The 27,638-nt window shown below is 42.7% G+C and overlaps 1 protein-coding gene across 10 annotated transcripts in view; it reads left to right on the top strand.

Annotated features, from left to right (window-relative positions):
• MTSS1 (MTSS I-BAR domain containing 1) overlaps positions 1-27,638 on the top strand; it is a 126,336-nt gene that overhangs the window by 82,128 nt on the left and 16,570 nt on the right. For 7 of the 10 annotated variants that reach the window (XM_041407527.1, XM_041407524.1, XM_041407522.1 and 4 more), the window contains exons 4-9: positions 9,628-9,712; positions 11,119-11,210; positions 12,910-12,984; positions 23,871-24,028; positions 25,268-25,375; positions 26,338-26,435. In XM_041407527.1, coding sequence (XP_041263461.1) covers positions 9,628-9,712; positions 11,119-11,210; positions 12,910-12,984; positions 23,871-24,028; positions 25,268-25,375; positions 26,338-26,435 — 616 coding nt within the window. Of the gene's footprint in view, positions 1-9,093; positions 9,233-9,627; positions 9,713-11,118; positions 11,211-12,909; positions 12,985-18,685; positions 18,698-23,870; positions 24,029-25,267; positions 25,376-26,337; positions 26,436-27,638 lie in introns of those variants that run through there. The other 3 variants (XM_041407519.1, XM_041407520.1, XM_041407525.1) reach the window with 2 other exon arrangements.

Raw genomic sequence — 27,638 nt, 5'->3', positions numbered from 1 at the left:
CTTGCAGTTGTCCTCGCTACTAAGGGTGATGGAGTGACATTTCAAATCTTGGCCTTCGTGCCCAGGTCTTACACACCTGGTGCGTGGATCACAGCAGGCAGGTCCAGCCAGGTCAGGTGCATCTGCTGTTCCAGGGGTCGAGGTGTGTTCACTACAGTTCAACAGAGCTTGTTTGCAAGAGGAAGTGCAGTTATTCTGCCCCCGCAGCAAGGGATAAGCACATCCTTGGTGTTGGTGTGCCAGTCAGTCAGCGCTGCTGAGTGTCTGCTGTACACTGTGCTGGTCATGCTGTACACCAGGGCAGCTTCCTTTGAGCTTTTCTGCAAGATGTGCCTTTTTGTGGCTCAGAGAATCAAAGCTTTTCTCCTGCTGCACTCTTCATAGTTTAAGCAGGCACACTTTAAAGGCAGCTTGACAGCATAGATTATTTGGAAAGATTCATGAGGGATAAACAGGAGTTTGCCTGCGGAGCATGTGAATCTGTGCATTCAAAGCAGCCAAAGATCTGGTGAGCCCAGCCCTGTGCTTGTAAGAAGTCTCACCTCTGCATGCAGCCTTCTGTGAACTTCACTCGCTGCTTACAAGGAGAAAATGTACTTCTTCTAAATTCAAAAGTTCAGAGTTCGCTGTTTTTAAGAGCATGTATTTATTGGGTTTCAGGCCAAAAGCACAAAGACCTCCAGTTTCTCTGCTTGGAGATGGTTGTCCTCATTTCACTCTCTGTCACAGGTGGAATATATCTTTTTTTTTAAGCCGGGTTCACTGTTGTGTATCAAATTCCTTTGTACTGCAGGCTCAAGCAGCCAGCTGGTGTCAAACTCATGTGGTGACATTCTCCTTTGCCTTTGTGAAAATTCATTATATTTTAGTAAGGCTGAGGAAGCTGAAGTGGGATGCAGCCAAATTTAAAATAAAAGCAGCCTATCATTGAGGACAAAACCAGTTAACTGTTTGAGAGCTGACCTGATAAGCAGCACAACTGTCTTTATACAGGCAACAGGAGCTTTGAGGCAGTCTGGATAGCTAAACACCAGTGCCCTGGATTCCTGCTACCCTCTTGCTATCTGCCCCTTGATTAAAGAGGTGTTCAGGTTCTCCATGTGCCTGCTACAGCATCTCCTGGGGTTTAGAGGAGAAGTCTGCAAAGTCAGTGTGTTTTTAATCTCTTCTACCAAGCCATGTTGAAATGAGTCAGAGTCATAGTAAATAAATCAGTGGGGATGAAGTTGAAAAATGGGTATTTCAATACATATTTGAGATGATTTTTAAATGGCTTTTGGAGCACACAGAACAGCTGCCTTGAGAAAGTACCAAAAAGAGAATGTATGGCCTTTTGAAGCAGCACCATATCCCACTTATGGATGAGTTGCAGTTAGAGATTATTAACCCTGAGCAAAGGCATGAGATTGCCCCAGGAGAGGAGACCATGTCCCTGAATACCTGGGGCAGGGACAGAGCTTTCCCTTGCACCCAGGGCCTGAGACGTCATACTCAGTGTTTAGGTGTGCACTGAGCCTTTTGATGGGTTGATGATTATTTATCTCTGTATAACTAACTGAAAAATAATAGACATTCTCCAAAATGTCTTAAACTGATAATTTCTTACGGTGTTTTGAATGATTTTTACCTCCCTTTGTACCCTCATGATCTTTCCCTGAGTTCACTAAGGAAGTGTGCTCTGCTGGAAGAAGTGACAGCATGTAAAAATAGCACTGCCTTATTTTGCAGATCTGCTTGCTGTGGGGTTTCAGTTAGATCTGCTGACTTGGATTTAAAAATAAACTTTTCTTCTGCTTTTTGCACCTGCTTGTCCTGGCGGTGCTTGATCTTGTGCTTCAGAGGCAGCAGCCATTTGGTGGTAGCTGAAATCCTTGCTGGATTGGGATCAGCAGCACAGGTGGTTGGGAGACCTGAGTTAAGGGGCTTTTGAGGCCAGAGGTGTTTGTGAGGCCAGTAACTAAACATAAAGGGGAGAAAGACCTTGTAGGCTTTTCAGAGCCTCTGTGGGAGTTGTCAGTTCAAAATAAGCAGTATGTGTTTTGCCAAGCGTGCAGTGGAATTGCAGTTGGTGTTCCAAGCCATTTGCTGTAAGTGTGTTATCCCTTCCCCTCATTGAATATTGCTGTAATCTAATCAGATTAAGTCGTAGTTCATCGCTGGGCCCAGGCACAATAAAGAGCTGTACTTCAAAAGAACAGAAGTGTCTTGAGTTCCTGCCTTCTTCACACATTGGGCTGACATTAAGTGTTCATTTAGAGCCAGATTCATGGCGGTATGGAGATCAATGGGTCTGGCTATCTAAATAAGCCTGAACCAGATCTCCATCTTCCCAGCATCTGGAGCATGCAGTGGAGTGTGGTCCTCAGTGCAGCGAGTGTCCCTGGCTGCTGGAGCTGGCCTTTCCCTGCCCTTTGGCTGCCAGCTTGGCTCCAGGGTTCTGCACAGTGAGGAGTTACCCCAGCTAAGTGCACAGGCTTGGCTTGGTGTTCTTCAGCTTCAGGAATTGTTTTCCTTACAGAGTTCTTTTTATTAGCCTGTTCTGGTTTTCATTGAGAGTACCAGCTTGGTGACTCATGTCACCTGCTTTCCTTGAGCCATTGATGGGTGTAGCAGCTGGAGCAAAGCAGTTGGATCTGCTCAGATTAAGACTGTAAGGTTTACTGAGCTGTGCATAGACTGTTTCTGGAAATACATTTCGCGATAAATCTGAAAAGAAGTGGGAAAAAGGTATGGGCAGTATTAGTGGACAGCTTGATTGTGAGTACAGATATTTAGCAGACCCTGTATGTTTTCAGTACTGAAACTATTTGTATTCTAAAGAATAAAATGTAAATAATGGAAAACAGTGTTGTGGCATTTGCTCTTTTAAACAAATCTGGTTTTAATCATGCTTTGGTTTTGTGGCATTAAAAAGTTGATGCAGAATTCTAGGTTCATAAAAATGAACAATAGGCACCTGTGAGGAGGAATGGATATTAATTCTTGCAAGAAATCACCAGAAGCAAAATTCTGTCTGTGCTGGCAACACCGTTTGTTAAAGGGAGAGGAGGAGGGAGCAAACCGGCTTGCACTCCTGACAGGAACACCTCAAACTTGAGCATTTTGTTCCCGGGAAACACTTCTGCCTGGACTTTGCTCTCTGACAGGATGTCATGGTTCAGTGATGCATTTTGTGTCTCCTCACACGTTTGTGAATCAATGACAGACATTCTCAGAAATTGAACTGATACATCCTGTGATAACTTAAACCTTGCCAAAGCACTTTTATCCACCTCTGTGTGTGACATCCTCTTTCACAGCAGAGGGCCACAGGTGAGCTTTGCATGCACTGAAGGCTGACTAAACCCAAAGTGTCCAGAGATGATAGCAGGGCTGGTTCATGACCATGTTTATGTGTTGGATGGACTGTGTAGTGACCTCTGTGTGCGTGGGTGAATTTCTGACCCTGATTCTTCAATGGCAGTGTTTGTGTTGACTCCCATGGGCTGAGGATTTTGCTCAGTGCTAAGCTAGAACAGCTAAAGTAAGCACAAATGTTGCTCACTGAAGGAATAAGCAAGCTCAGAAGAAGTCACAAGAGCTTTCTTGCATATTCTTTAACAAAGTGACTGGGACATGGTCACAGTTTGGTCATAGTCTGTTACAAGGACTTCCGAAAGCTGGTGGTTACCAGGGCAGGCTGTGGGCTAGGGGTGGCTCAGGTTTCCTGTTCCTTTGGCTTCTTTGCTGCTTTAACTAACTGCCACTGCCACTTTTCTCAACTCCTTTGTCATCTAAGATCAATGACAATGCAATTTGAGATCCTGCCAGTACCATCCATGAACAAATGCTAGTTTTTTCTGCAAATGAGAAAATAAGCCATCCCCTGCATTTTCCTCTCACCTGGATTGTGTGGGACTCTGGCAAATGTGATGGAGAACTTCATAGCAGGCCTCTGTAAATATGTTTTCCAAGCAATTTGTTCAAAAGGGCACTCGACCAAGCATTGCAAGCAATCTATTCCTTTGCAATGACAACTGCAGAGGTGCAGTATATGACAGTGGCCTGCCAGAGCTGTTTTATTAAATTTGGTTAATCTAAAATTCATAGGTGAGTTTGACCTTGAATTTGTTGCTCCAGTCTTCACTGAGAGATGTCTAAATTAAATTAAAAAAAAAAAAAAGCCTCAGGAGATATTTTTTTTCTGATTTTGAGCAGCAGCTTTCAGAGACTTTACCAAGGGCTGTTCAGAAAGGCTCACAGCTGTAGGAATAAGGGTGTCCTGTTTCCTTTTCCTGCCTTGTGGATGCTGAACGACATCTGTCTGTCAGCAATTTTTGATGTGTTTTTCCAACTTGCAAGCCTTACCTGGAAACTGTTGACATCCTGAACATAGAGAGCTGCCATAGCTCTGCTTTCAGGTTTCTGTCCCAGTAGTAATACCTGTGCTAGTCAGTTTTAAGCAAAAGCTGTCCTTTTTTCTCTGTTTGCTGTAACACCCTGGCACTGATCCCATCCATCATCCTTGAGTTTCATGGAGGCATCCGTATAAAAAGTTCAGCAAGATCAAGGTCTGTGTCCCATGTAATCAGTGATGGAAACTGCTTGCTCTTCTAGCAGCATGAGTTTGGATAAGGGTTGGGTAAATGGCCATTAGCTTAAAATGTCCTACTGTTAGTCATTTGTCACAGCCTCCATGTTCAGAACTGCATTTAATAATCCAGCCTCCATTCTGCTCCTGCTTTAATCTTTACTCAGAAGCCTCTTCTGATAACTTCGAAATTACAAAAATATTACAGCCATTTTTCATAATTCTCTCCCTTTTGGGAAAGAGGGAAGTGGCTGGCACATTTGGACTATGGCCTTGAAGATAAAGGTGAGCTCGTTAGTAAGTTGGAACATTAAAGGCACTTCCTGAAAGGCAGCATCTTCTGAGGCTGCTGGAGTTGCTCAAGAGTGAAGTGAGAAGAGGAAGATAAGAGGTTGTTTGTAGTGAGTTGTTTGGAGTACATAGAGGCCATGCAGTTGTGCAGCTGCACAATTCATCAAATAATGATTTCCTTGATATATGATCATGATTAAATACAAACATAATGACTCCCATAAAACAATTGAGTCTCTTTCCTACAATCTTGCCCTGTTGTCTCTCTCTGATGTTGAATGACAATCAAGCATCGAAAGAAATCATTTATGCCCTTTATAAGGGACTCATTGTGGTGTTGTGGTCCACAGACTTCTCTTTTGCTATCTCACATGAAAAAACTTTGTGGTCTTTCACAGGCTTAGGCTGGAAAGGGAAAAGCAGGGAAGGTGAGAGTGTAGGCACGTTTTGCCTTGCAGAATTACCTTTTACTTATGAGAAGTAAGGCTGATGTTATCACCCACTTTCTAATCAAATTTGACAGGAGCATTTTGTTAAGCCACTTTTTCTGAGTGGGAATTCTGATGAATACAGCTCTCATCTCCGGTTTCCAAGTATTACTTTACACTGTTCCCAGGCATTGTTTGCCTTACTGGATAAATTATTACAGTATGTCAGAGAAGCAGATGATTCATGGCCTCATTTTATAAACTGAGAGCCCAAAGCACAGCAGTTTGACTTGCAGAGCTGCAGGGCAGTGAATGGAGCCACGTTACCCACCCAACATACTTGTGGTTTGTTGAAAGGTTTGCTAGTGTGGCCTTAGTATTTCTGTTTGGGAAATCACAGCTGCTGGAGGATGTCCTGACTTTCTTCCAGGGACTTGCTTATGAGTGGAGGTGGACAGTGCATTTGGTGTATTCCTGACACACCTCTCTGTCAGATGCTCTTTTTGCCACCACATCTGTGGGTTGACAGCACTGAGAAAGAAGTTACCTCCACTGGTCATCTGTCTGCCTGGCTCATGGTTCCGACCTTGAGTCAATAGGCAATTGGTCACTTATGGAGCAGGTTTTAAAAAGATAAGCCATAAATTAATTTGGAAGGTGAAACAGGTCTTGTGTGACTGTGGCATTGCCCACTGCAATAACCTTGTTCCTAGATTTTGGTTGCTCAGGTGCACAGCCAGTACCAGGACTTGCACACACGTTAATGCTGCTTGTAAGGTGCCTCCCTGAGTGCAGAGTGCACATGCTGGCTGCCTGCTCTGGCTGTGAGTAAACTACTCATCAAACTGTAATTTATATAAAGCACAGATGAGTCTTGTTCACTGCAGCTGATACTGGATACAAGAAACAAATCCAAATTACCATCCCTTGTTACATCTGGATATTTTCAAACCAATGCAGCGGTACTAAATGATTGCCAGTTTGTGTAGCCAGCTGATCCCAGACCTTTGGAGACAGGAGCATCTGTGCAGTTCTGCTGGTGGGAACCAGCCCTACAACAACCTGCTGAAAGCTGAGATGAGCCCTTTGCACTGTGGCTGTTCCTGGAAGAACAGCTGAATGCATTGGTGATGGCCATGGTCCTCCAGCTCAATAAATCAAGGGGTGGTGAGAGGCTTGTATTTAATTTTTTTTTTTGACTTTCTCAGGAAGCATTTATATCCTTGACAGTTAATATAATTGAGAAGAGGGAAGTAAAGGTCTGTTTAACTCCAGTGCTGTTGGAGTCAGTCGATCATACGCTGAGGAGAAGCAATGGGATTCAGGTGTGGGACAAGATGGACAAGATGCCCTTTGTTCAGTCTGGTGACCCTTGCCAGCCCCACCCACTCTCTGCGCCCCTCCCTGGGTCCATGCTGACCAAGCAGAGCTGGCTCAGCTCTCCCAAACTTTTCAGCGGCACTCCTCAGTCTTCTTCCCAAGCAGAATCCTCAATCCATCTTCAGCAATACCTTGTTTCCAGAAGGGACATCAAAGATATCTCAGAACCATTTCTTTTCCTTTTACCTTCACTTCATTAGAGTAGTTTTCGTTCACAGAATAAAATTAACACCTCATTGTTTGATTTCTTGTAAACACTTACGGATAACACGAAGTTTCAAAAGTTGGGAAGAACCAGTAGCCCACTCATCACCAACCAGTTGTGTTTGTTTTTTTTTCCATGGACAAACCTCTTTATTCCAGGCTTAATTTATTTTGTTGTGATTTTTTGTTCTTTTGGTTTTTTTTGTTTTTCCCTCTGAACTTCATTTGGCTGTTCTGCTGACCTTGCCCATCATCTGTACTACGTGTTGAGGGGATATATTTATACTTTGGTTGATTGTGTTTCAGTTAAAATTCTGATACCTTGGACTTTAATGTTAATAATAACTGACCCTTGTTTCCTAATCTCCCCAAACACACAGTTTCCTTTTTATTGTTCTGATACGACCCTTCTTTTTTTCATACAACAGACTTAGGAAAGCAGTGTCCCTTAACCACTGATGGTCCTTAGTATTCCAGTATTTCCGTGAATTTTCAAACTTAAAAACCTACCTATTGCTTAAACTCAGTGCTGGTAGCCAGGGAAATGTTTGGTTTGTTTCTTCTTCTTCGCCATTGCAGTTGTGTACCACATTAGCCTCTGAAATAAAATTACTTTTATTTGGCAGTGGATCCACAGAAAAATGCCCATGATTTGGGACAGAAATCCACTCTTTGTGGATGCTGTTCCCTTTCTCCACTTGCTTTCTCTCTGTTACACCTCTCCCCATCTTCTATATTGCCTTTTTGAGTTTCTGGACTCTGTCTCAGTTTGTGCAAGTGTAGCATCAGGGGAAGAGCTGGGTACAGATCCAGCCTGGAGTCCATGTGCTTTTCCCACCTGTATGCAATGAGGCTGCAGCTCTTTGATGTTACCAAATAATATTATTTCAAAAGCTCATTATAAAAACATGATTAATCAGGCAAGTGACAAAGGACTTTGTGTTTGTCTTTTTGAACAATACCAAATAGCCACAATTTGTTCCAGTTATTTAGTGTCTTTGTTCCAGAGCCATTTAGTGGGCACAGGATTTAATTCTGCAAGAATGGAGCAAGATGGTGACTAGATTTCATGTTTTAAAAAATCAAAGTTACTAAAAATGTTAAAGTTTCTTAGGAAGATATTTTAATTTACTTGAGCAATACTATTTTTAAAGCCTAGGGAAGATTTTTCTCCATGATACAAGCCTAAGGTTATTTTAATAATCAAATAAGACTTCTAAATAGATACTGATGCATTCACTGTTCCAGAGGGCACTACAGTTGGGAAACAGTTCATAAGGCGGCTGATGTTTGTATCCCAAAACAGTAGATTCGACGTGCAAATGGGAACTAAGCAAGTACCAAAACTGGCACTGGACGAAACAAAGTTCTGTCGAGAGGGAATGAATGGGCTGCGCGGAGCCGGGGTTGCCGGTGGCCGAGGGCAGGGAGGGCTGTGCTGGGAGCAGAGAAGGAGGAAAGGCTGTGCTAGGAGCAGGGAAGGGCTGTGCTGGGAGTAGGGAAGGAAAGGCTGTGCTGGGAGTAGGGAAGGGCTGTGCTGGGAGCAGGGAAGGAAAGGCTGTGCTAGGAGCAGGGAAGGGCTGTGCTGGGAGTAGGGAAGGAAAGGCTGTGCTGGGAGTAGGGAAGGGCTGTGCTGGGAGCAGGGAAGGTTGTGCCGGGAGCAGGGAAGGACTGTGCTGGGAGCAGGCAAAGCTGTGTCGGGAGCAGGGAAGCCTGTGCTGGGAGCAGGGAAGGCTGTGCCGGGAGCAAGGAAGGCTCTGTCGGGAGCAGGGACGGCCGTGCTGGGAGCAGGAAAGGAAAGGCTGTGTCAGGAGCAGGGACGGCCGTGCTGGGAGCAGGGAAGGCCGTGCCGGGAGCAGGGAAGGAAAGGCTGTGTCGGGAGCAGGGACGGCCGTGTCGGGAGCAGGGAAGGCCGTGCTGGGAGCAGGGAAGGCTGTGTCGGGAGCAGGGAAGGCCGTGCCGGGAGCAGGGAAGGCTGTGTCGGGAGCAGGGAAGGCCGTGCTGGGAGCAGGGAAGGCTGTGTCGGGAGCAGGGAAGGCCGTGCTGGGAGCAGGGAAGGCTGTGTCAGGAGCAGGGAAGGCTGTGTCGGGAGCAGGGAAGGCCGTGCTGGGAGCAGGGAAGGTTGTGTCAGGAGCAGGGAAGGCCGTGCCGGGAGCACGGAAGGCTGTGTCAGGAGCAGGGAAGGCCGTGCCGGGAGCGGGCGGGGCCCTTCGCGAGCGGGGTTTGGTCCCGCCCGGCGGCCGACGGCGCCACCTGGTGGCGATACCGGGAGCCGGGCCGGGCTCTGCGGCCGCCGAGCCCCTTTGAGGCCCTGGGCCTAGAGAATCCAGGGACGGGAAAATTGCATCGAATCCCCTAGGTCTGTTCCTAAAATGTGGAAATAATTTGTTCACAGATGCCCACTCCCTTGATAGCTGTGCTACTTGGCTTTTGACCTCTCAAACCCTTTTCTTTCAAGTCTTCTGCTGCAGGGTTGAGCCTCATGGCACAGAAAATGCCTGGAAGAGCTGTGCTTTAATTGTGTTTGGTTGCTTGGTTCTGGTCTCTAGGTGAACAGGAATTAATCTCTTCAAGGGGTGGCAGGTACCACTGAGATCTGCCCTGTTAGTAGTCTAGTTGATTATACACTTACTATTAATCTGTTTTACAATTGCTCTGGAAGGCTTGGCACCCCCCTCCTTGTTGTTGTGCCTCTACACCACAGGCGGGAATCTCATGAGGGGTCTCACCTACCTTTTGGTTTTTGTTTTTCAGGTGGTACCAGAGAGATTGGGTCTGCTCTCACCAGGATGTGTATGAGGCACAGAAGTATAGAGTCCAAACTCAGACAGTTCTCAAGGTGAGTGGCTCCATACGTGGCCCAGCACTGGAGGTTCCTCTTTCACGTGCTGCTGGGGAACATCTAAAGCTGTTCATCAGCATTGGCTTCTCAGCTGACCTCTGCCCATGTCACTGAGAGCAGCAGTTGTTTTCTCCCTGCAGTGCATTAGGTGCTGTGAACATGCTGGGTTTCACTGCACATTTATGGGGCTGGGCCAGTTCACCTCAAATCACCTCTAAATGCTGCAAATTCCCACTGTCAGTCCCTGTGGCTCAGTGCTGAGTGGGCAGCTGCTGATGTAACCAACTGGCCTGTCTTTGTTTCAGGACTTTAAGCTTTGTCACTAGGTTTTAAACAAGCAGCAGCAGCAGCAAGTGTTGTACTGGTTCCTCAGCTTGCTGCAGAGCCCAAATAGTTCGTGGCCAAGAGAAAAACTTTCAGCAGAGCAGTATAGGAAATGCAAATTCTCTCATCCTGTTTTTGCAGTTGAAGTTAGATGCAGAGGTGATGAGAGAGCATTAACTCATGTGCAACCTGGGCTGTACAAAAACAACCTACTTCAGTAGTTAGTAGTAGTTTGCATGTGTGCCTTTTTAACCAGACTTAAAAGTTATGCATGACCTTAGGTGAACAAAAATGATGCTTCGCCACTTGCCTGATGGCCTGCTGTGTTTTTTCCTTTTTTTCCCCCCATCCTTGAAAGTGTTCAAAGCCAGGTTGGATGGTGTAAGCAGCCTGGTCTAGTGGAAAGTGTCCTTGACCATGGTAGGGTGGTTGGAACCAGATGACCTTTAAGGTCCCTTCCAATCCAAGACATTCTGTAATTATGCTGTGATTACTTTAAAATAAAGTTATTTATGAAATTGGCCATGAGCAGACAGTTTTAGTCTCCTGTTTAAATGGTTTGATCCCAGTCTCATTAATTAGTGGAGCATTACTGGTGCTGTATCATGGACTGCACCAGTGTGAGGTGAGACACATCAGTGGGCAGGATATTGTTCTCTTCTACAGCTGCTCTGTCTTCTTGTGTATATACATGTGCTACTTGAGTTTATAATCTCCATGGTTGCATGAACCTTTCTGGTGTCCAGAGTTTCCATTTAAATTACGTGACAGTTGAGTAGGATCTGTTTACTCTGCACTGTTTCAGGTCACTTCTCTGCTTTACTCTCTGTTCCTCACTGTCTGGAGCTTTTGTAATTCTGGTTATCTTGTGATGTGGATTTTTGATTTCTTTTTTAATCTACTTTTTTTTTTCTGCTTTCTCTAGTGTAAACATTTTTATGTTCTGATATTTACATTGTGACACTGGTAGCTGTCACAGCAAAAAGTAAAAATACTCAAGTATTGACCTTGGCTCTCTCTGTAAGAATAAGGGCATCTGCAGGATTTGATTGCTCTTTGTGTTTTTTCAACAAAATTAGTGCTTTAATTGACTGTCTGATAAACCCACTTCAAGAACAGATGGAAGAGTGGAAGAAAGTGGCCAATCAGCTGGATAAAGACCATGCAAAAGGTAGTTACAGAGGAAGAATTCTTTAATAGGAGTAAGATTGTAATATCAGTTTTGCTTCCTCTTTTCATGTTTGTACTGGAGAACTGAATGACATGCTTCAATATGTATAGCAGTTTTTCTCTTCTGAAACACTCCTCTCCCAAAGTGCCTAACAAAAATATAACCCTTGCTGTGTGCATTTTGAAGGTTTAGTTTGCTGGACCTTGGAGGTGGGTTGTTTTCCTAGGCTGATAAGCAGTGACTGGGTCTAACTCTGTTAGCCCACTCTCCCTGTATGAGCTGAGGATGTGAGATGCCACATATATCCTTGCAAAGCCCTAGGGTGTTGTTAAAAGCAGCTTGTAAGATCATGTTATGCCTCAGCCAGAGCATCCCCAGAGAGTGCACAGCTCTGTAGAACACTGAGCATCGTTGTTTTGGACCTGATGCCATACAGAGAGTGCACCTGTGGAGTAGGAGAGCTCTGCTGTGGGATGTGGAATGCCCTGGGCTGCAGGGGTGATGATGGCTCCAGAGGCTTTCCTGGGGGAGGGAGCAGCAGGCAGCCAAGTCTTGCGCAGCAAGCACATGTTGGTAGATGCCTTTGTACTGGGAATGGTGGCCCTCTAGCTCAGGTGCTGAAAGCACGTTGCAGTTCACCACTGACTGAGCCTTGAAAATTTAAGACTTTTGTTATGTCTGAAAGAAGCAGCAGCACCATGGGAGCTGATTGGAAGGAGTGGGCTTGACCTCCAAAAGAGGATTTCCTTCTTGCCTCGTCATTACTGGGGTCAAATAGAAGCAGTTGAATCAGCAGCTCTTGGAAAACGTCCTGCCTTGTGCTGCAGAGTGTTAAGCATGTAGTGAGCAGGAGAGAGGAGTCACATGGGGTCACTGCCAGTAGGGGTGAGCCAGGCCAAAGGGGCAGTGAGATTTAGAGTTTACTTGGCAGACTTGGGTGTTGGGAGTGCAGTTGGCCTCAGTACAGTTCTTGTGCCTGCCATGAATCTGCTTCTGTTTTTCCATCTACAGATGGGTAATAACACTGATCTCCTTCGTTGAAGTGTGTGTGTACATGTATGTACATGCATACATGCCTTGTATCTTCTTTTTTTTTAAGTATCAGTTTTCATATCTGGTACCTTTAGTGTTCCTGCACTAGAGGTTGAATATTTCGTTCTGGGATTTTAATTCTCCTGGGATGTGCAGCTCATGTGAAAATGAGGACAAGTGCAGTGTGCTCCGCTTCATCAGAAGGAGCTGGCAATGTGACCCTTCCTTGGGTAGAGTTTTAGCAGCCTCTTCCTCTGCCTGACTCTCATGCTGGAGAGGGATCACAGGATATTCTCTGCCTTGCCATTTCTGGATTGCTGTTTTTTCACACAGATGTTTCGAGAAACCTGTCATCTCTGTTTTCCATTCCTGAGAGTGGATGAACTGAAAAGCATTCTAATTTTGTACTGTGTTCTCAGTTGTTATTTCTGTAAAAGCTTTGTTTATTTGGGAAAGATTTTGGTATGTGAATGTGCTCACACCCTAAAATGTTATATTAAACGAAATGTATGGGCTTTACAAAATGTGAGTTCTAAGCTGCTTTGTTTAACAGTAACTGTTCTCTAAAAGCTTGTAGTCTAACGTCTTTAAATGTAGCCTTTTCTGTGAAAAAACATTAATTTTGACATGGATTGTATTGATAATAGAGATTGTGTGTATTTTTTAGAATACAAAAAAGCCCGCCAAGAGATAAAAAAGAAATCGTCCGATACACTGAAGCTACAGAAGAAAGCAAAGAAAGGTAACTTGCTGCATACTGTACTGTTAACAGCCTTCTGAGCTGTGCTTATTGTCAGTTCAAAGATTGAACAGTGATAGGATTTCTGTTGTAATAATCCTGCCCCTCTAATGTATTCCTGGACCTATTTGGGAACCTGGATACAATTACTATGTGTCATTTAAATCATGTTCTGAAGCTGCTGTCTAATGTTCTTATACAAAAGCCTTGAAACTGTTTGTGAAAAGTCAATCATGTTTTAAAATAGAGCCCTTACTGCTAACTTTTTCTTTCTAGGAACACTGACACTCTTAACATGACTTGTGCAGATACCTGTAAAATTTTCTAGACTCTTTTGGAATCATATAAAAAAATCCATTATGTAAATGTTCCCTAACTATTAACATTTCTCATTGTTCTTTCTTTATGCCACTTTTACTCTTTTTTCTTTTTTTTCAACAGCCTGTAATCTCCTAAACCTTACTTTATCTATCAGAGTGTGAGACAGTGGCATGGGTTGTTTTCAAGGGGGAAGGACTCTTGGCAATCATAGAAAACTAAAGATGAGTGAGAAGAAAAAGGGAATTTTCCTGAAAGATAGTTTGTCTTTTTTCGCAGCTGTATCTCATCTTGCTGTCCCACCTCCACCTTGTCATAGGTATTTCATCACTGTTTTGATGGAAACATGCAGCACTGCTAGCTGCAGCACTACCATCACTAAGGGTTTTAGTTGGCCAAGTGCAAACCTCACCAGGCTTTGGAGCAGTAATAGGGAGCTTGTACAGAAGACTTCCTGGTTCCCTTTCCTGCACTGGGCTCTTCCCAGCTGGGTCAGAAATGTGCTTTGAGCAGCTCTCAGTCTGCAGGTTGAAACTTGTCCTTCCCTTCCTGCCTGAAAACTGAACCCAGGGACCAGCAAAATAAATGCTGGGATGGGGAGTTTCTTGAAATTTTGAAATTGTGTAAGTGTTACCCAGAACAGGTGAGCTGTCTCTAGCTGTCCTTCCATATAGGTGAATCAGTAATCACACTGGTAGAAAGCCAGATGACTGCAAAACTGCTCTTGAATGTTAGCTGACTTTAGATAAGAGATGAGAAAAGGAGAGATGAAAGCCACCAACAGGGAGCTTAGCTCAGTAGGTTCTGTGTGTCTGTCAGGTCAGTGTTCTAAATCAGATTGGTGATCCTTACCATTTGAAATAAGACTTCATGAGATAAGATTTTATTTTTTGGATAATGCGTGAACATGTTTCTCATTTTGTGTGATGAAATGTCTGACTGCAGACCAACAGCTTTATAAAGTTTGTGATACTCCTTCCATGTCTCCTCCTGTCTCTCCCCCACTTTTTCTAGTCTTATTTCTTCTTGTCCTTGTGTGATACAAACAACCCATCAGTGCATGGTAGGTAAGCACTGAGAAAAACATAGAAGCATGGAATGGTTTGGGTGGATGTCTGGGATCTGTGAGGAGGGAGCCATTTTTTGAGCCTGTTTCTATGGATTGACAGCTGTCTGGCTCCATCTCCCCTTTATCCTGCTTCTGAGTGTTCAATAAATCACTCTGCAGTATTGAAGGAGGAGACATCATTTTCTGTGAAGTGTGAAGAGGAAAGAGAAGTACTTAAAAGCTGCTGGAAAAAAACCAACCCACTGTTCTCATACTGCAGATGCTACCTGCATCTGTTAGCAGTGGTTAAAGCAAGCAGACTTGGTCCTTGGATTTTCTGCTTTCATATCCCCCTCCTCAAATGTGAACCAAGTCTCATCATGAGAGTCAGCAAACTCGTGTTTTGTTCTCCTTCAGGATTAAACGTCTTTTAGGGAAAAGTGGAACAGGCCTCATTTTGCTGTTGTTGTAGCAGCCATGATGTGATTGAAGTTTTGTTTCTTTTTTTTTTTTTTAAATCCAGTTCCCTTGCTTAATTTTGCCATTACAATGTTCTTTTGGAGGTGTGGTGAAGGTGCTGTATTTCTGTGCTGTCCCTCTTGGAGCTTCTGTCAGACTCATGGTGTTTGCTCTAGAGCACAGAGCCACAGGGAATCAGGGGATGTTTGAGTGTATGGGGCAGGTGGAAGAGCTGAGGGCTCACAGGTAGCCAGTACAGGAAAAAGCAGGAGCTGCAATATTTCCGAGGAGCTGAGATTTGTTCTCATGGCCCCTGGGGAAGAGAGATTGGAGAGGCCTTGGCTCCTAAGGCTGTGAGTGTGAATGCCCAAAGCTGTTGGCCCCAGCAGGAGTAGAGAGGGGAGGGGAGGAAGTTCTCCCTGCCTTCTTGCAAGTTATCAACAATGCTTAAGTTAGAAGAAAAAAACAGGAGCAGATGCCTTTTCTCCTCTTTGTTGTTTTGGTCCCTATCTTGAGGAAATAAAGCTTTGGTCTGACTGCAGTGTCAAATGTTGTTGTGAAAATGTTTTTGTATGTACCCATCTTGACAGATCTGTTCAATGTCCTGTGTGGTGAAGTATGTTGCTCTTGCTTCTACTGAGAAAAAAATCAAGAAAGGGTTTATTTCATAACGTGATAAAGCTTCAGAAGTTATTCTGCTTTAGGACACAAATGAGGTTTGAACTATGGGAAAATTATGCTGGCAGGCATGTGGCTGAGTGCATGAATGTCTTCCTGTGTCTTCAACTCTCCTGTTTCTCTGTTTTACAGACTTTTTTTGTTTTATTCTTCCTCAAGCAGGATCTGTCCCTTTGATTTTTCTGTAAAGTTACTGACTCACCTATGGGAACTCTAAAACAACCAATTCATTCCCTTCCTAGCACTTGTAAGAATACTTTTGTATAAACTTTATGATCACCTGTGGGCAAGCAGGATGTTTGCTGAATTCTGGATTTGCTTCAACACTGTGCATGCTACTATAAAGGTCCTTTAAGCTTATTCTGCTATTTCCCATCTGACTTTATGGGAAAGTGTTTTTCTTCTGCTTTGGGCAGTTCCAGGCAGAGGAGCTCAAATATAAGCTTCTCCTTTCCTCGTTCACATCCTGGCTGTGGTGTCCCCCAGGCCTGGTGCATTGGGCTGTAGGGCTCTCTCTCACAGCTGATGCTGCAGCATGCACAGCAGCTCCTTGCTCCTTGTCTGCATCCCAAGGACAGAGGGTCATGGGCTGTGGGGCTTGTCCTGGCTCCCTGCCTTAGCTTTGGGGGGCTGAATCCACAGGGGTTTGCCTGTTCCATGGCTTCTGCGTGGTCTGTTTGTTCCTCTTCCATGTGGCCAAGGTCAAAGTTCAGGCTGGGCATTTCAGATCATGTGTTAGAAATTACATTTGCAGAGTAAGTACGTTCACTGCAATAAGGGTGTTTCCAAAGCTTGAAGTGATGGGGAAAACACCAAACTTTTCTAAACAAAACAAAAGGAAGTCCAGGGTCCTTTCTGGAAGTTTGTTAGGGTATTTTTAGTAAAGTGACACAACTGTGAAGGTCTTGCATTTCAAAAGACCTCACAGAGAAAATTTTCACCCTATTTGTTGTCTTTAACTATTAAAAAAAATATCCACCTGAAGCTAAATCTGTGTAGTCTTAAATAGGATCCTGGTGCACCTCCCAGGTCCATGCAGTCCCTGAGGGTCTCATGATGATCTTCAAGGCCTTCTTATACCCTTATTCCCATGGGGAACAGGCCCTGGGGCTTGTTGCCCACCCCAGCGTTGACACTTAGCTCTTGTCTGAACAGATGAAGTTGTGTAGTGCATAGAATTGCAGACATCTTCTAAATTGCTCTTTGTTTTCAGACAAACATTGGCCATCAGAAGGCAGCCCAGCTAACCTGAGTCAGCAGAATAATTATGCATATACTTAAAATAAATTCCATGTTTAGGTTTCTGCTGATTCAGGCCCTCATAAGTGGATCCATAGCTGCTAGAAGCTGTTGATGCTGTATTGAATCAGGAGAGAGTCAGCAGCTGTGGCTCTGCATGTAACCATTTGGGAAGGTTAACAAAATGCATGATTCTTGAAGAAAAAATGATCAAGTGATTAAATTAAAATATATCTGAAGGTATCTGCAAAATCTGGAGTGCATGTTGGGTGTATTTTCTGTATGTCAGCTTGGCTATTAGTGAATAAATAAACAGGTTTCACTCCTACCTATAACATGACTGGTAGGTTTCATTTTCAGGTTCTTCATGTGACACTGTTTGAGCTTTGAGGAAAATGTTTAAATCCAAGTGGATATGTAAGAAGCTGGTGGATGTAACATTCCCAATAATATAGCACATGTTAATAAGAAAACTGAGTTTCATCTGTAAGACATGTGGAACTTTCTGCAGAATTCCCTTAACATTCAGTACAACATTTCTTCTTGGGTCCCTGTCAATGCTGAGTATCCAAACTGGCAGTCTCTCCTTTTGAATATGCAGCAGTTTCGGAAAGAATTCTGTGATTCTAATGAAATTTGGAGAACAGAACATGATTTTTAATTTACTGTAGAACATGATTATTAATTTACTGTAATACTGCCAAAAGTGCTTTTTCTTCCACCTCCTAGTTAGCAAAGATGATGTCTTTGTGTTTTAGAGCCTTTTTAGTTTTTTTTGTGTTATCCTCTGGTCTTTGTAATATTGCTAGACTGTTCTCAAGGATGGTTGTGCAAAGCCTGTGACTCTAAACTAAAAAACATAAAGCTCTTCAATGCAATTATGACTGAAGAATGTCTCAGTTCTTACAGCAAGTGCTGACCTTCTCACTTTGCACCCTTTCTGTACATGGCACTTGCCCTGTCTGGAGTGGCAGGCTGGAAAGGGAGAATCCCTGGCCAGAGCCTTCCTCCCCAGGAGGGAGCCTCATTCCTCTAACTTGATCAAGTGTGGCACCATGACTGAAGTGAGAGCCAAAACTCAGTGGAGTCAATAAGATGCAGCTCAGAAGGAGGGAAGCTAATGAGCAAATTTTACTTATCTTTTGCAAGAAAAAAATCCTGTGTGGATGAGACCATGGTGCCTGCAGGGCTTTTTGGTGTGTTTTGTTGTTTTAGGGTTTTTTTTTTCCCTGCAAGCTTATAATGTGAGCTCTCCATTACAAAAATGCAGTGAAGACATGTTGCTTAATCAGTGAGTGAAGACATTTCTTCAATTTACTTTAGTTCCTTGAGTTTTGAAGGCCTCTTGATAGTTCCCCTCCTTTTGACAGCAAGCCAGTTTTATTGCAAAATTTTATTGTATAGTTTTAAAATTAAAATACACATATCATAGTTAATCTTTTTGATGTTCTTCCACATTGCATCAGCAATTAGGTTTTCATTTAATTAACAATCTGTTAATGTAATTGCAGTAGAGAACATCAAAAAGTGCTGTGGTTACTCACGCAGCACCAGTCTGGAGTTCTGCAGGTTTGAGTTCCCTCTTCCCTGTGAGGGGATGAGCTTTGTGCCACTTGACCAGGGTCTGGTTATCTGTGTTGTGCACTTTCTCTGAAGCACAGGTTTACATCTTCTCACTGAGGAGTCTAAAGTGGTTTAAGTCTCATAAAATAAAACTGTGTGGTAAATAACCAGGGGTTTAATTTGCAACAGCTCACCAGGATGCAAAACTAATGCCTTTGTCTTTATCAGCAACAGAAGAAGTCAAAATAGTCTAGTCCATACTGCTCACTCTCTTGTCTTGGCGCTGATGATAATGTCTAAATTCTAGGAATGCTGGAATACCAGTTTGACTTTTTTTATTTTCCTTTCTGTGTCAATTTTGTGTCCTGCAATTTCTCACCATGCGCACCTGCCTGACAGCTGAGGCTCTGGGTAAGTCTGTGCCATGCTGTGACCCTGGTGGCTGGTTTATTGTAGCCCTTGCTGTGGCCTCTTTATGGTGTCTGGTCTCCACTAACTGCCTAGACTTTAATTTCTAATGCAACTAAAATATTGCCTAATCTTGATGAACAAACCATCTTTTGATTTATTTTCTTTTGGCATCTAATTGGAACACTGTAAAAGAAGAAAACCAGTATTGTGGATAAACCTCTGGTTTATTTTAGAAAGGGATAACGTGGACAGATAAATCTTGTCACAGCTGGGAGAGAAGTTAAATGGAATAGACATGTCATCAAGGTGATGTTCAAATAATTGCGTATCTTATTGTTAATATGACTTTTAAAGTCTAGAGCCTAAAGTCCTTAATGTTGGTCTTTGTAACCTGTGATCCAAATTCCCTTTTTTATGAAAATCGCATGCATCTTTCTTACCTGATAGATAAGAAATATTTACTTCATGCTGGGGAAAGGGTTGGAATTCAGCATCACAGTTGTCTCCTGTTGCCTGATCACATCTCAAATACGTTTAAATTGGGTTGTTGTTTCAGCTATTTTGCAAATTTAAAGTAGCTGCCTTGAGATCCCATTGTGAATGAAGCATGGTGTTTCTGAATCTGAGCAAAGTACTCATACCTGCACTTTTAAGTGTAGTGATGTAGGTGTTGCCTTTAGGAGAAGCCTGAATTGATTAAATCAGCGAGCTCTTGAGCAAGGCGCCACCACTGGGCTTCTGGAGCTGGGCCTTGTTGAGGCTGCTGCTTTTCCCCATATTTTGAAACCACACATTGTGGTTTTCCTGGTTTGTAATTCAATCTAGAAATGTCATTTGGCAACTTGTAGCTTTTCTGTTAAGGCAAAACTTTGCACTTTTGAACATGAGCAGCGGACTCAGATCTCCCAGTAGCCAAAAGAAAGACTCAGATTTGGTTTCTGAAGGAGTTTGAGGTTAATCCCAGTTAGGAGGTTTGGTGGCAGAATTCTTCCGTTCTCAGCACAGTTCCATATTAGTTCATTTGTTGGCTTTACTGTGCAGAATGTAGAGGTTGTTCATTCTGGCAGCTGGAGCAGGTGTGCTCTTGTAAAGAAGGTGGTTTGGGAATGACTGTGTTGGAGCCTACTTTGATTTGTACAAGTAGAGGTGTACTCAGCATTGTCTCATACCGTATATATTCTACCACTCTGTTAAGTGTCCAATACTGAATATTCAAGTTCTGTGCAGATGCTTTAGAAAGTGTCTTTCTGTGAGGACGTAGAAAACAGTAATTTCACCAATATTTGCTGCATTGCATTGTCAATAACAGCAGTTACTTTAGCAGTCCGACTTGCACAGAGAGAATATAAAAATTATTTGGTGTTGCTGAGAGTTTTCTAGTATGTCTTATAAAATATAGGCATGAAATTGGGTTGAAAATTAGGTTTCCTTTTCCTTTTTCCCCTCATATTTTCCCTTTACTAAAGTTTTTTTTGGACAATAGTTATTTAAGAAATTGCATGAGGCTTTCAGCCAGGATTCACACAAAACACTGTAAAATGCAAGTTCTATTGCATGTTGGTCCTTTAAAGCCCTTGCATGTCATGATAATGATGTAAAGCACCTGCTGTGAGGGTAACATTGAGACTGTCCTTGAAATAGCAGCAGATCCATGTTACTTTTGATGAGAAGCAGTTCAGCTCCCTGCACATGATGAGCTGTCACTTGCCTGTGTCCAGCTGCCGGTCACCAGGCTGTTGGAGCATGGTGTTGTTGGAGAATTCAGTCCATAACTTCTGGTCTTGCGTTTGTGCTCCTCTCTGCATCACCAGAGCTCCTCTTTGAGAGGCTGGATTTGAATTCCTCCTCAGTGTTCAGGTTGTTGACTTGTTCTTTTGGGTGCAACCGGGCACGCTCTGCAGAGCCATCCCTACCTCCTGTTCATGTCTGGCTGGTTGCAGACCAGTGACCTGTGACTACATTGGATGCTTTTGACCACTGCTGTCGGTGATTGCTGTGGTGGGTCACTCAAACCTGCCTGCAGCTGGGGTAGGAGTGTCCTTCCAGGTGCACTTCCACAGCTGCTGCATGATAAACTTCTTCTGGAACTGTCTTATGTCATTGTGGTAGTTGTGTTGGTTTGGAAGTGTTTTGGAATGCATAACCTAAAGGCCAGAGACTGTGGGCTGGAGGGAATAATCACTTGCTGATTTTCCTCTTGAAGATGTGCCTTGTGACCACAGCAAAAATACTGCAATCAAAAATACTGCTTTGGCCAATTAACCTTCTCCTTGTTGTTCAAGGGGGGAAAGAACTGCATTACTCTCCGGTGGTCAATATTCCCTTCTGAGATAAGTAGCAGATTCAAGTCAGTGGAGACCCACGGTGTCTGAGGAGCAGAGGTGGTCAGCAGTTGGCCCTCACACCTTGGGTGTTCTCCGGGTGTAGGAGTGCTGCTGTGGGGATGCTCTGCTCTGCTTAGCAAAGGAAACTGATTCAGTTAGGCAGAGATCTCATCCCTCACATTTTCTGAGCTGAGTGCAGCTGGCGATTCAGGGAGTGGGAAGAGCTATGCCTGCTTTCAAAAGACTTGCTAGATTGATGTCTGCATTGTGGAGCTTTCAAAGGATGTTGATAAAGCTTTCCTCCTCCTAAAAGATGAGTTATGAGAAGTCACCAGGAGAGAGCTGTATTCATCTGTAAACATCTGACTTCAGAGCTTCATCTAAATGATTCACCTAAGCTTGTTTCCTGCTCTGAATTGTACCTGAGACAGCTTCTGTGTTTTCACAGACTGCCCAAATGCCCCTGAGCATAAAAACGGGTCTGTGAAAATACTGGTGAGAAGTGGTGTGTCTCTCACTGTACTGGAAGAAATAAAATGGGAATTTTGTAGAGGTACAGGGGAAGTTGGAGAGTGGTGCAGTTTTACACATGCTTCGACCAAAGGGTTACAATACCAGCATTGTTATGAACATTATTCTCATAACTTTCTTGAATGGAGTGAATTACACAGGTGCAGATGGGGTTTATTCTTGCCCCAGGTTTTGGCTGCTTTTGTTTCTCTGGTCCAAGATGTCCTGCTCTAAGATCCACAGAAAGTACCAAAGTTCACTATAATTGAACCTACTTTGTCAATGATGTCCAGTTGCTTTTTAAGTGTGTGTGTTCTCACTGCATAGGCAATTGCATTTAACAGGAATTTACTGCATTGTGTGCATGATTATGGTGGAGCAGCTGAATGTTTATAGCAGTTCTCCAGAGCCAAACTAATGAGTGTTTCATTTAGTTTGCAGCTAATATATTTTGCACTTGGTACATCCATGATAGTGAGCCAGTATCTAGGCTTGAAAAATAGGTAGTTATTTTACCCACTATAATTCCAGGCAGCACTCAAAAAGGGTCTGAGCAATGATGCAAATTTCTGTTTCCTAAAGAATTTGAAAGAGCATCTCCAGAGAAGTATGAAATGTTTAACCACTGCATCTTATGGCATAGTATGGGGAGGGCCTGAAATGTACAGAATGGTCTTGAAGCAGAAGGCTCAGTTTGTCTCTTGAGGGTGATGGACAAAAAGGCACAGGACCTTCAGGGAGGTACCCAAAGCTCTGCTGTAACTTATTTCTGGTAGATGCTGATGTTGATGGAGGAAACAGAGGACCTTCATACTCTGTTCTTCTTAAAGTTTATTTACTTCCAAGTAAGTAAGTTTTATGACTACATTAGAGCAGCCAGACTGATCTGCAGGATCAGACACTGCTGGAAGTTTGGTTCCAGGTGGCCTTGGCAGTGGCCGTGTCCATGTTGCACTGCATGTGATTCTTCCAGGATCCATTGCAGAGCTCTGCATGTGGGTGTCAGTGCATTTTATCTGGACTGTGTCTAACTCTGCAGAGGAGATTTGGATATATCCAGCCTGTAATTCCGATAAGCCAGCGTGATTCTCTTTGCTTCCATTGCTGCTCTCTTTTCCTGCAGCTCTGGCTGTGTTTCAGTGCAGGGAGGCTGATGGCTTTGCCTTGCTCTGGAGTACTAAGGAAATACATATAATAGTAAGGCAAAGGTTTTTCTTTTTTAAGCCTGACATTGAGTCATCTGCATTATGTACTACACGCATAAAGAGACTTTTTTCCTCTCACTCTTAGCTTTAAATCCTCTGTGCAGAAAGATAATCATCCAAAAAATTGATTTTGGGTCACTGCTTGTAACTCACCCACCATTTTTTTCAGTGTTATCTTCCTGGTAGTTAAATTGCATGTGATGGTATCTCTGGGAGATTTGCAACAAATTTATATAACTGAGGTGCTTTAAAATATTTAGGGGTGTAAGCTGCATGAAAACATCTTGCAACTGCAGCATTATTGGTTATATTATATCTAAGCAGCAGCTCTTAATTTCTGGAGGAATATTTTTTTGGCATGATGCAGCATAAGCACTCAGCGCACGATAAGGTACTTAGCTGTCACAGGAAGATTTGATATTATGAGTTGACTGTAATTAACACGGTGAAGCTTTTTATTGCAAAATACTGGAATTTAATTGTATCCATTGACATATATTGAGCATACATATATATATACATACACATGTCAAAAAATATGTATATGTATAACCTATGTTGAGAGGTTTGGTTTAGTTTGGACTCTGGAATGAAGAAAATGGTTTCAGCAGTTGGTTTGTGCAGAGTACTTGAACCCAGTGGTCCGATGATCAGTAACATGTCCATAGTAGCATTTTTTATCGGAGATTGATTGATTCATTTAGTGGCTCCACAAAATTCTTACTAGGACCTTGTTAAGTACAAATGCAAAAAGGCAGAGGAGTACACTTGGGCTAGGGATTTATACTCTCCCAGTTAGTAAGATCTTGGTTATTGGCAAGGATGATGTGAAGAGTTTCTACAGCTAATGCTCTGATAAAGTCCTTATTTAAAATGCTGTCTCTGCCTTGTTGAAACCTTTTGAATTGAGCTGGATTTCTATTCTGTGCAAAAGGGGGAAAAATAAATGCTTTGAAATGCTTGATTTAATTGTGAGGGGAAACATCCTTAATGATTTGAATTAAGGGAAAATGCTGGTTGAGACTCAAATTGCAAAAGCACAATCCAGCAGCAGTGCTGGCTGAAAATAATGTCATCTTCTCTGGAGAGGCACAGTTTTGACAATATGTGCTCTTGATTGTTTCCTGCATACAGGACGGGGTGACATTCAGCCCCAGCTGGATAGTGCTTTACAAGATGTCAATGATAAGTACCTGCTGCTTGAAGAAACCGAGAAGCAAGCTGTCAGAAAAGCTCTGATCGAGGAGCGCGGTCGATTCTGTGCTTTCATCTCGATGCTGCGCCCTGTGATCGTAAGAGCTCTTCGTTTTCACTCAGTACAATTCACAGATTAGATAAGTGGCCAGAAGCCTCCGAAGAGAGTATCTTGTTATGTCTTAGGAATTCATTTCTAGAGTCAAAATACAGCCTGTATCTCTCTCTGTCTAGCAAGCGGTGAGAGTTGGGACCTTTTTTGTAGGCACTTGGAATAATTCAGCAATGGAACACTGAACACCTTCAAGGTGACTGATGGGTAAACAATGAGCATAAAGACCAAAGTCAGTTTGTGTTCTTTATGCATTCCAGCCTGAGACATTGCAATGCAGTTTTTTCCACTGCTTTACTTCTTAACATCACATTTTAATATAAATCCTCCTTACTCCTACTCCAGTGCTAGGACTGATAAATGTTTCAAGACCTCCCCTGTGTATATAATGACATTATCTGACAAATTGCAGGCTGCTTCCTTGCAGTTTTCTGATAGCTCTTTCCTTCTACATGACAGTTCTTCAGTTCATTGGAAAGGTTTGGGCAAATTTTCATCATCTCAGGTAGTCTGAAGCCTGACAAGGAATTGTTCATGGCTTTGTGCAAGCAAGGTGCATTTCTGAAGGGTCACCAACCTACTGGGAAAGTGTTCTCAGTGCTCGTTTACAAAGAGCATCAGTCTCAATAGAAAGCTGTTGTTAGAGAATTAGAAAAGTCATGGCTGAAGAGGAGGACGTGAATTCCAGACTGAGAGGACCTGGAAGACACGGTAGCTAAGGAATTACTGTGGTAGTTTACAGTGGGGGAATCATCATCTGAGTTAGCCGTCGATGGAATTTGAGACGGAATCAGTCATTGATGTATTAATGCTCTGTGCTTGTATAATGCCTTCAACTATCAAAAACTATGAGTTTAACCCCTGTTTACACTCAAGCTTAAAATTGTTAGGATACATTAGTGAGTGTACGTAGAACAGTTAGGTATTTGTTAAGTGCAGCAAAACTGACACTCTTTTTCTGAAGCTGTCACAAAAAGAAGGCTGAAGCTTATTTATCTTGTTGATGAGATAGAAAATTTCTGGGTTTTAGAATTTGCAGCAATCTTAATGTAGTTACAAAACTCTAAATTAATATTTTCAACTTTTCATAATTATTTAATGTGGAAAGAAAATTCCACTGGGCATCCCCACAGTCATCAGCAAAATTATAAAGGTCATATATTGTGTTACAAGTGGGATTTTTAAAACCAAGGCTGTGGTTAGCCTGGCTTGTTTTTCTTTCCAGGAAGAAGAAATATCAATGCTAGGAGAAATAACCCATTTGCAAACCATATCAGATGACCTGAAAAGTCTTACCATGGATCCGCACAAATTGCCATCCTCAAGTGAACAGGTTAGATCTTGTTACCTGAAAAACATTTTGTTTGTGGCTTGCACTGCTTTTGTGTTGTGAGGAATATTGACTGCTAGTGTTTAGTGGTTTAATGTGATGTTTTGTAGAGGCTTTACAGCAGCAAGGTCATTTTTAACATGAGCAATTTAAAAAAAAAACAACCTGTCTTGTTGTGAAAATTTGTTTCAGGGGCTGAGTGCCCCTAAAATACTTGGTGAGAACGGAGTGAAATGGTAGCAGTAACACTTTGAAGAGTATGAAGATGCCCAGTTTCTTTGGAGAGTGTTTTGAGAAATGAGTGTCATGTCATTGCCCTACGTTTGAGCATCCCTGTCTTTTTGTAGTCACAGAGTTGCTGGGGTTGTGTAGCTTGATGGAGTCTAACATTTGAGCATTTTTCCATCCTGTCCTTAAAATGCATAGGAAAATGTGTGTCATTAAATGAATCCAAATAAGACATTTGTCTGCAACCCTGCTGTGTGAACTCAGTTTTTTTGTCATACTTTATAATCACCTTATCATTGACCTAGAAGTGTAAAGCTCTGTTGTGGTTGAATACTGAATCTTCATTTAATTGTTTAAAATGTTACAGTACTTCAGCTCAAAGGCTGTAATAATTTTTTAAGTCAAAACAACCAAAACAAAATAAACAAAAACCGGAAAAGCTTCCTTAATGCAAAAACTAAATTTCCAATTTACTTTCTAAAAGTTTTTTTTTCCATTCAGATCTGAACTTTTCTTTCTGTGGTGTCAGCCTTAGTGTTGAAGTATGCTAATACCAGGAAAGCCAAGTATGAAACTGACTCACCTGTGTGATACCATGTAATTTTGGAAGAGAACTGAGACTCAATTGGCACTGAAAGTTTGTGGCAGTGATGAATGCTGTATGACAAGCAGATGCTTTCTTCTAATAGGGTGAATTTTTTTCCACATCCTTGATGCTATTGATTATCTTTCATCAGGTAATTTTAGATTTGAAAGGTTCTGATTACAGCTGGTCTTACCAGACTCCTCCATCCTCTCCCAGTACTACCATGTCCAGAAAATCTAGTGTTTGCAGGTAAGTCAGTTGGTAATATTTATTTTTAAGCTGTTTGGGGGCAAAGGGAGGCAAGTTCAGACTGTGAAATGGATTTTTATACATTCTTAAATCTTAAATAGCAAGTCTTAGTGAAACAGTCCTTCATGGTCTTTACTCATTTAAGTGTGTGCTGGGGATATTAAAAAGGATGGGCGTGACTGAACAACTTTTGAACTCAACACAACTTGAAGATGCTTTTGATTCAGTTCTCTTGAATCCATTTTGGATCAAAGAGCAGACTGTACTGATCTAAACTCTTGAGATTGTCCATTCATAATTTCCTTTTCTGTTTTTCATGTGATGACTTTTTAGATTATTCTAAGTAGCTGTTACTAATCAGTAAGTTAAACTATTTGAAAAGGGGAAAAACATCCTTGGCAATTGCCCTATCAGTCTGGTAGATGGAAATGCTTTTTTGATACAAGTTTTTTTGACTGTTTAATGCTGTCTAATGCTGTCCTGAAATATGTTGAAACACTGGATTCTGTCTATGCTTTCTCTGTAAAAACTGTTTTCTCTCATAAAACAGTTTACTAGCATGTTGCCCCCATATCCTGGTGTCCACATTTACGCTTTCCTTTCACTGAAAAGGAAGATACCCTGTTGTGTATTCTGCTCAACACCTCTCTAGCTGCTCTCAAATGACTACCTTTCAGTTTGCTGTATGAGCTATGTACTACAGGTTTCCTGTGTATGAGCACAGTTACCTGCAGCATGTCAGAGCAAGTGAACACGACTTCCTGTACCTACTTGTCTCTGCATGCAGATTTATATTAAAAAGTCAGTATTTTATATATATATATGTGAAAACGTGCATATTTAGAGCAATGAGCACAGGCTTAAAGATGCAATATCCTGAAGCTATAAAAGAAAATGGCAAAAAAAAACCCCAAAAATTCATCATCTCTTCCCAATCAATTTCATCTTCTTGTGTGGTAAAACCTGTATGGCACAGGCTGATGTGTGTGGGTAAAACAAAGCAGAGCTCCTCTTGCTCTGCTCCCTGCTGACTTGCACATCTTTGTATGTGGTGTTGGTGCACAGGAGGTGCAGCCTCACCTGTGTATCATTTAGAGCCATCCTTAGGCCAGGCTCCTGCCAGTGCAGCAGAGAGCTGCCATCAGATTGGTGCATCCTGCTAGTCCTGCTCAGCCACCCCAGCAGGAAATTCCAAAAGCTCCC

This window comes from Onychostruthus taczanowskii, unplaced genomic scaffold (genome assembly GCF_017590055.1).
Source record: "Onychostruthus taczanowskii isolate IOZ18803 unplaced genomic scaffold, ASM1759005v1 scaffold27, whole genome shotgun sequence".
Lineage (NCBI taxonomy): Eukaryota > Metazoa > Chordata > Aves > Passeriformes > Passeridae > Onychostruthus > Onychostruthus taczanowskii.
This window is presented reverse-complemented; position numbering and strand designations above follow the sequence as displayed.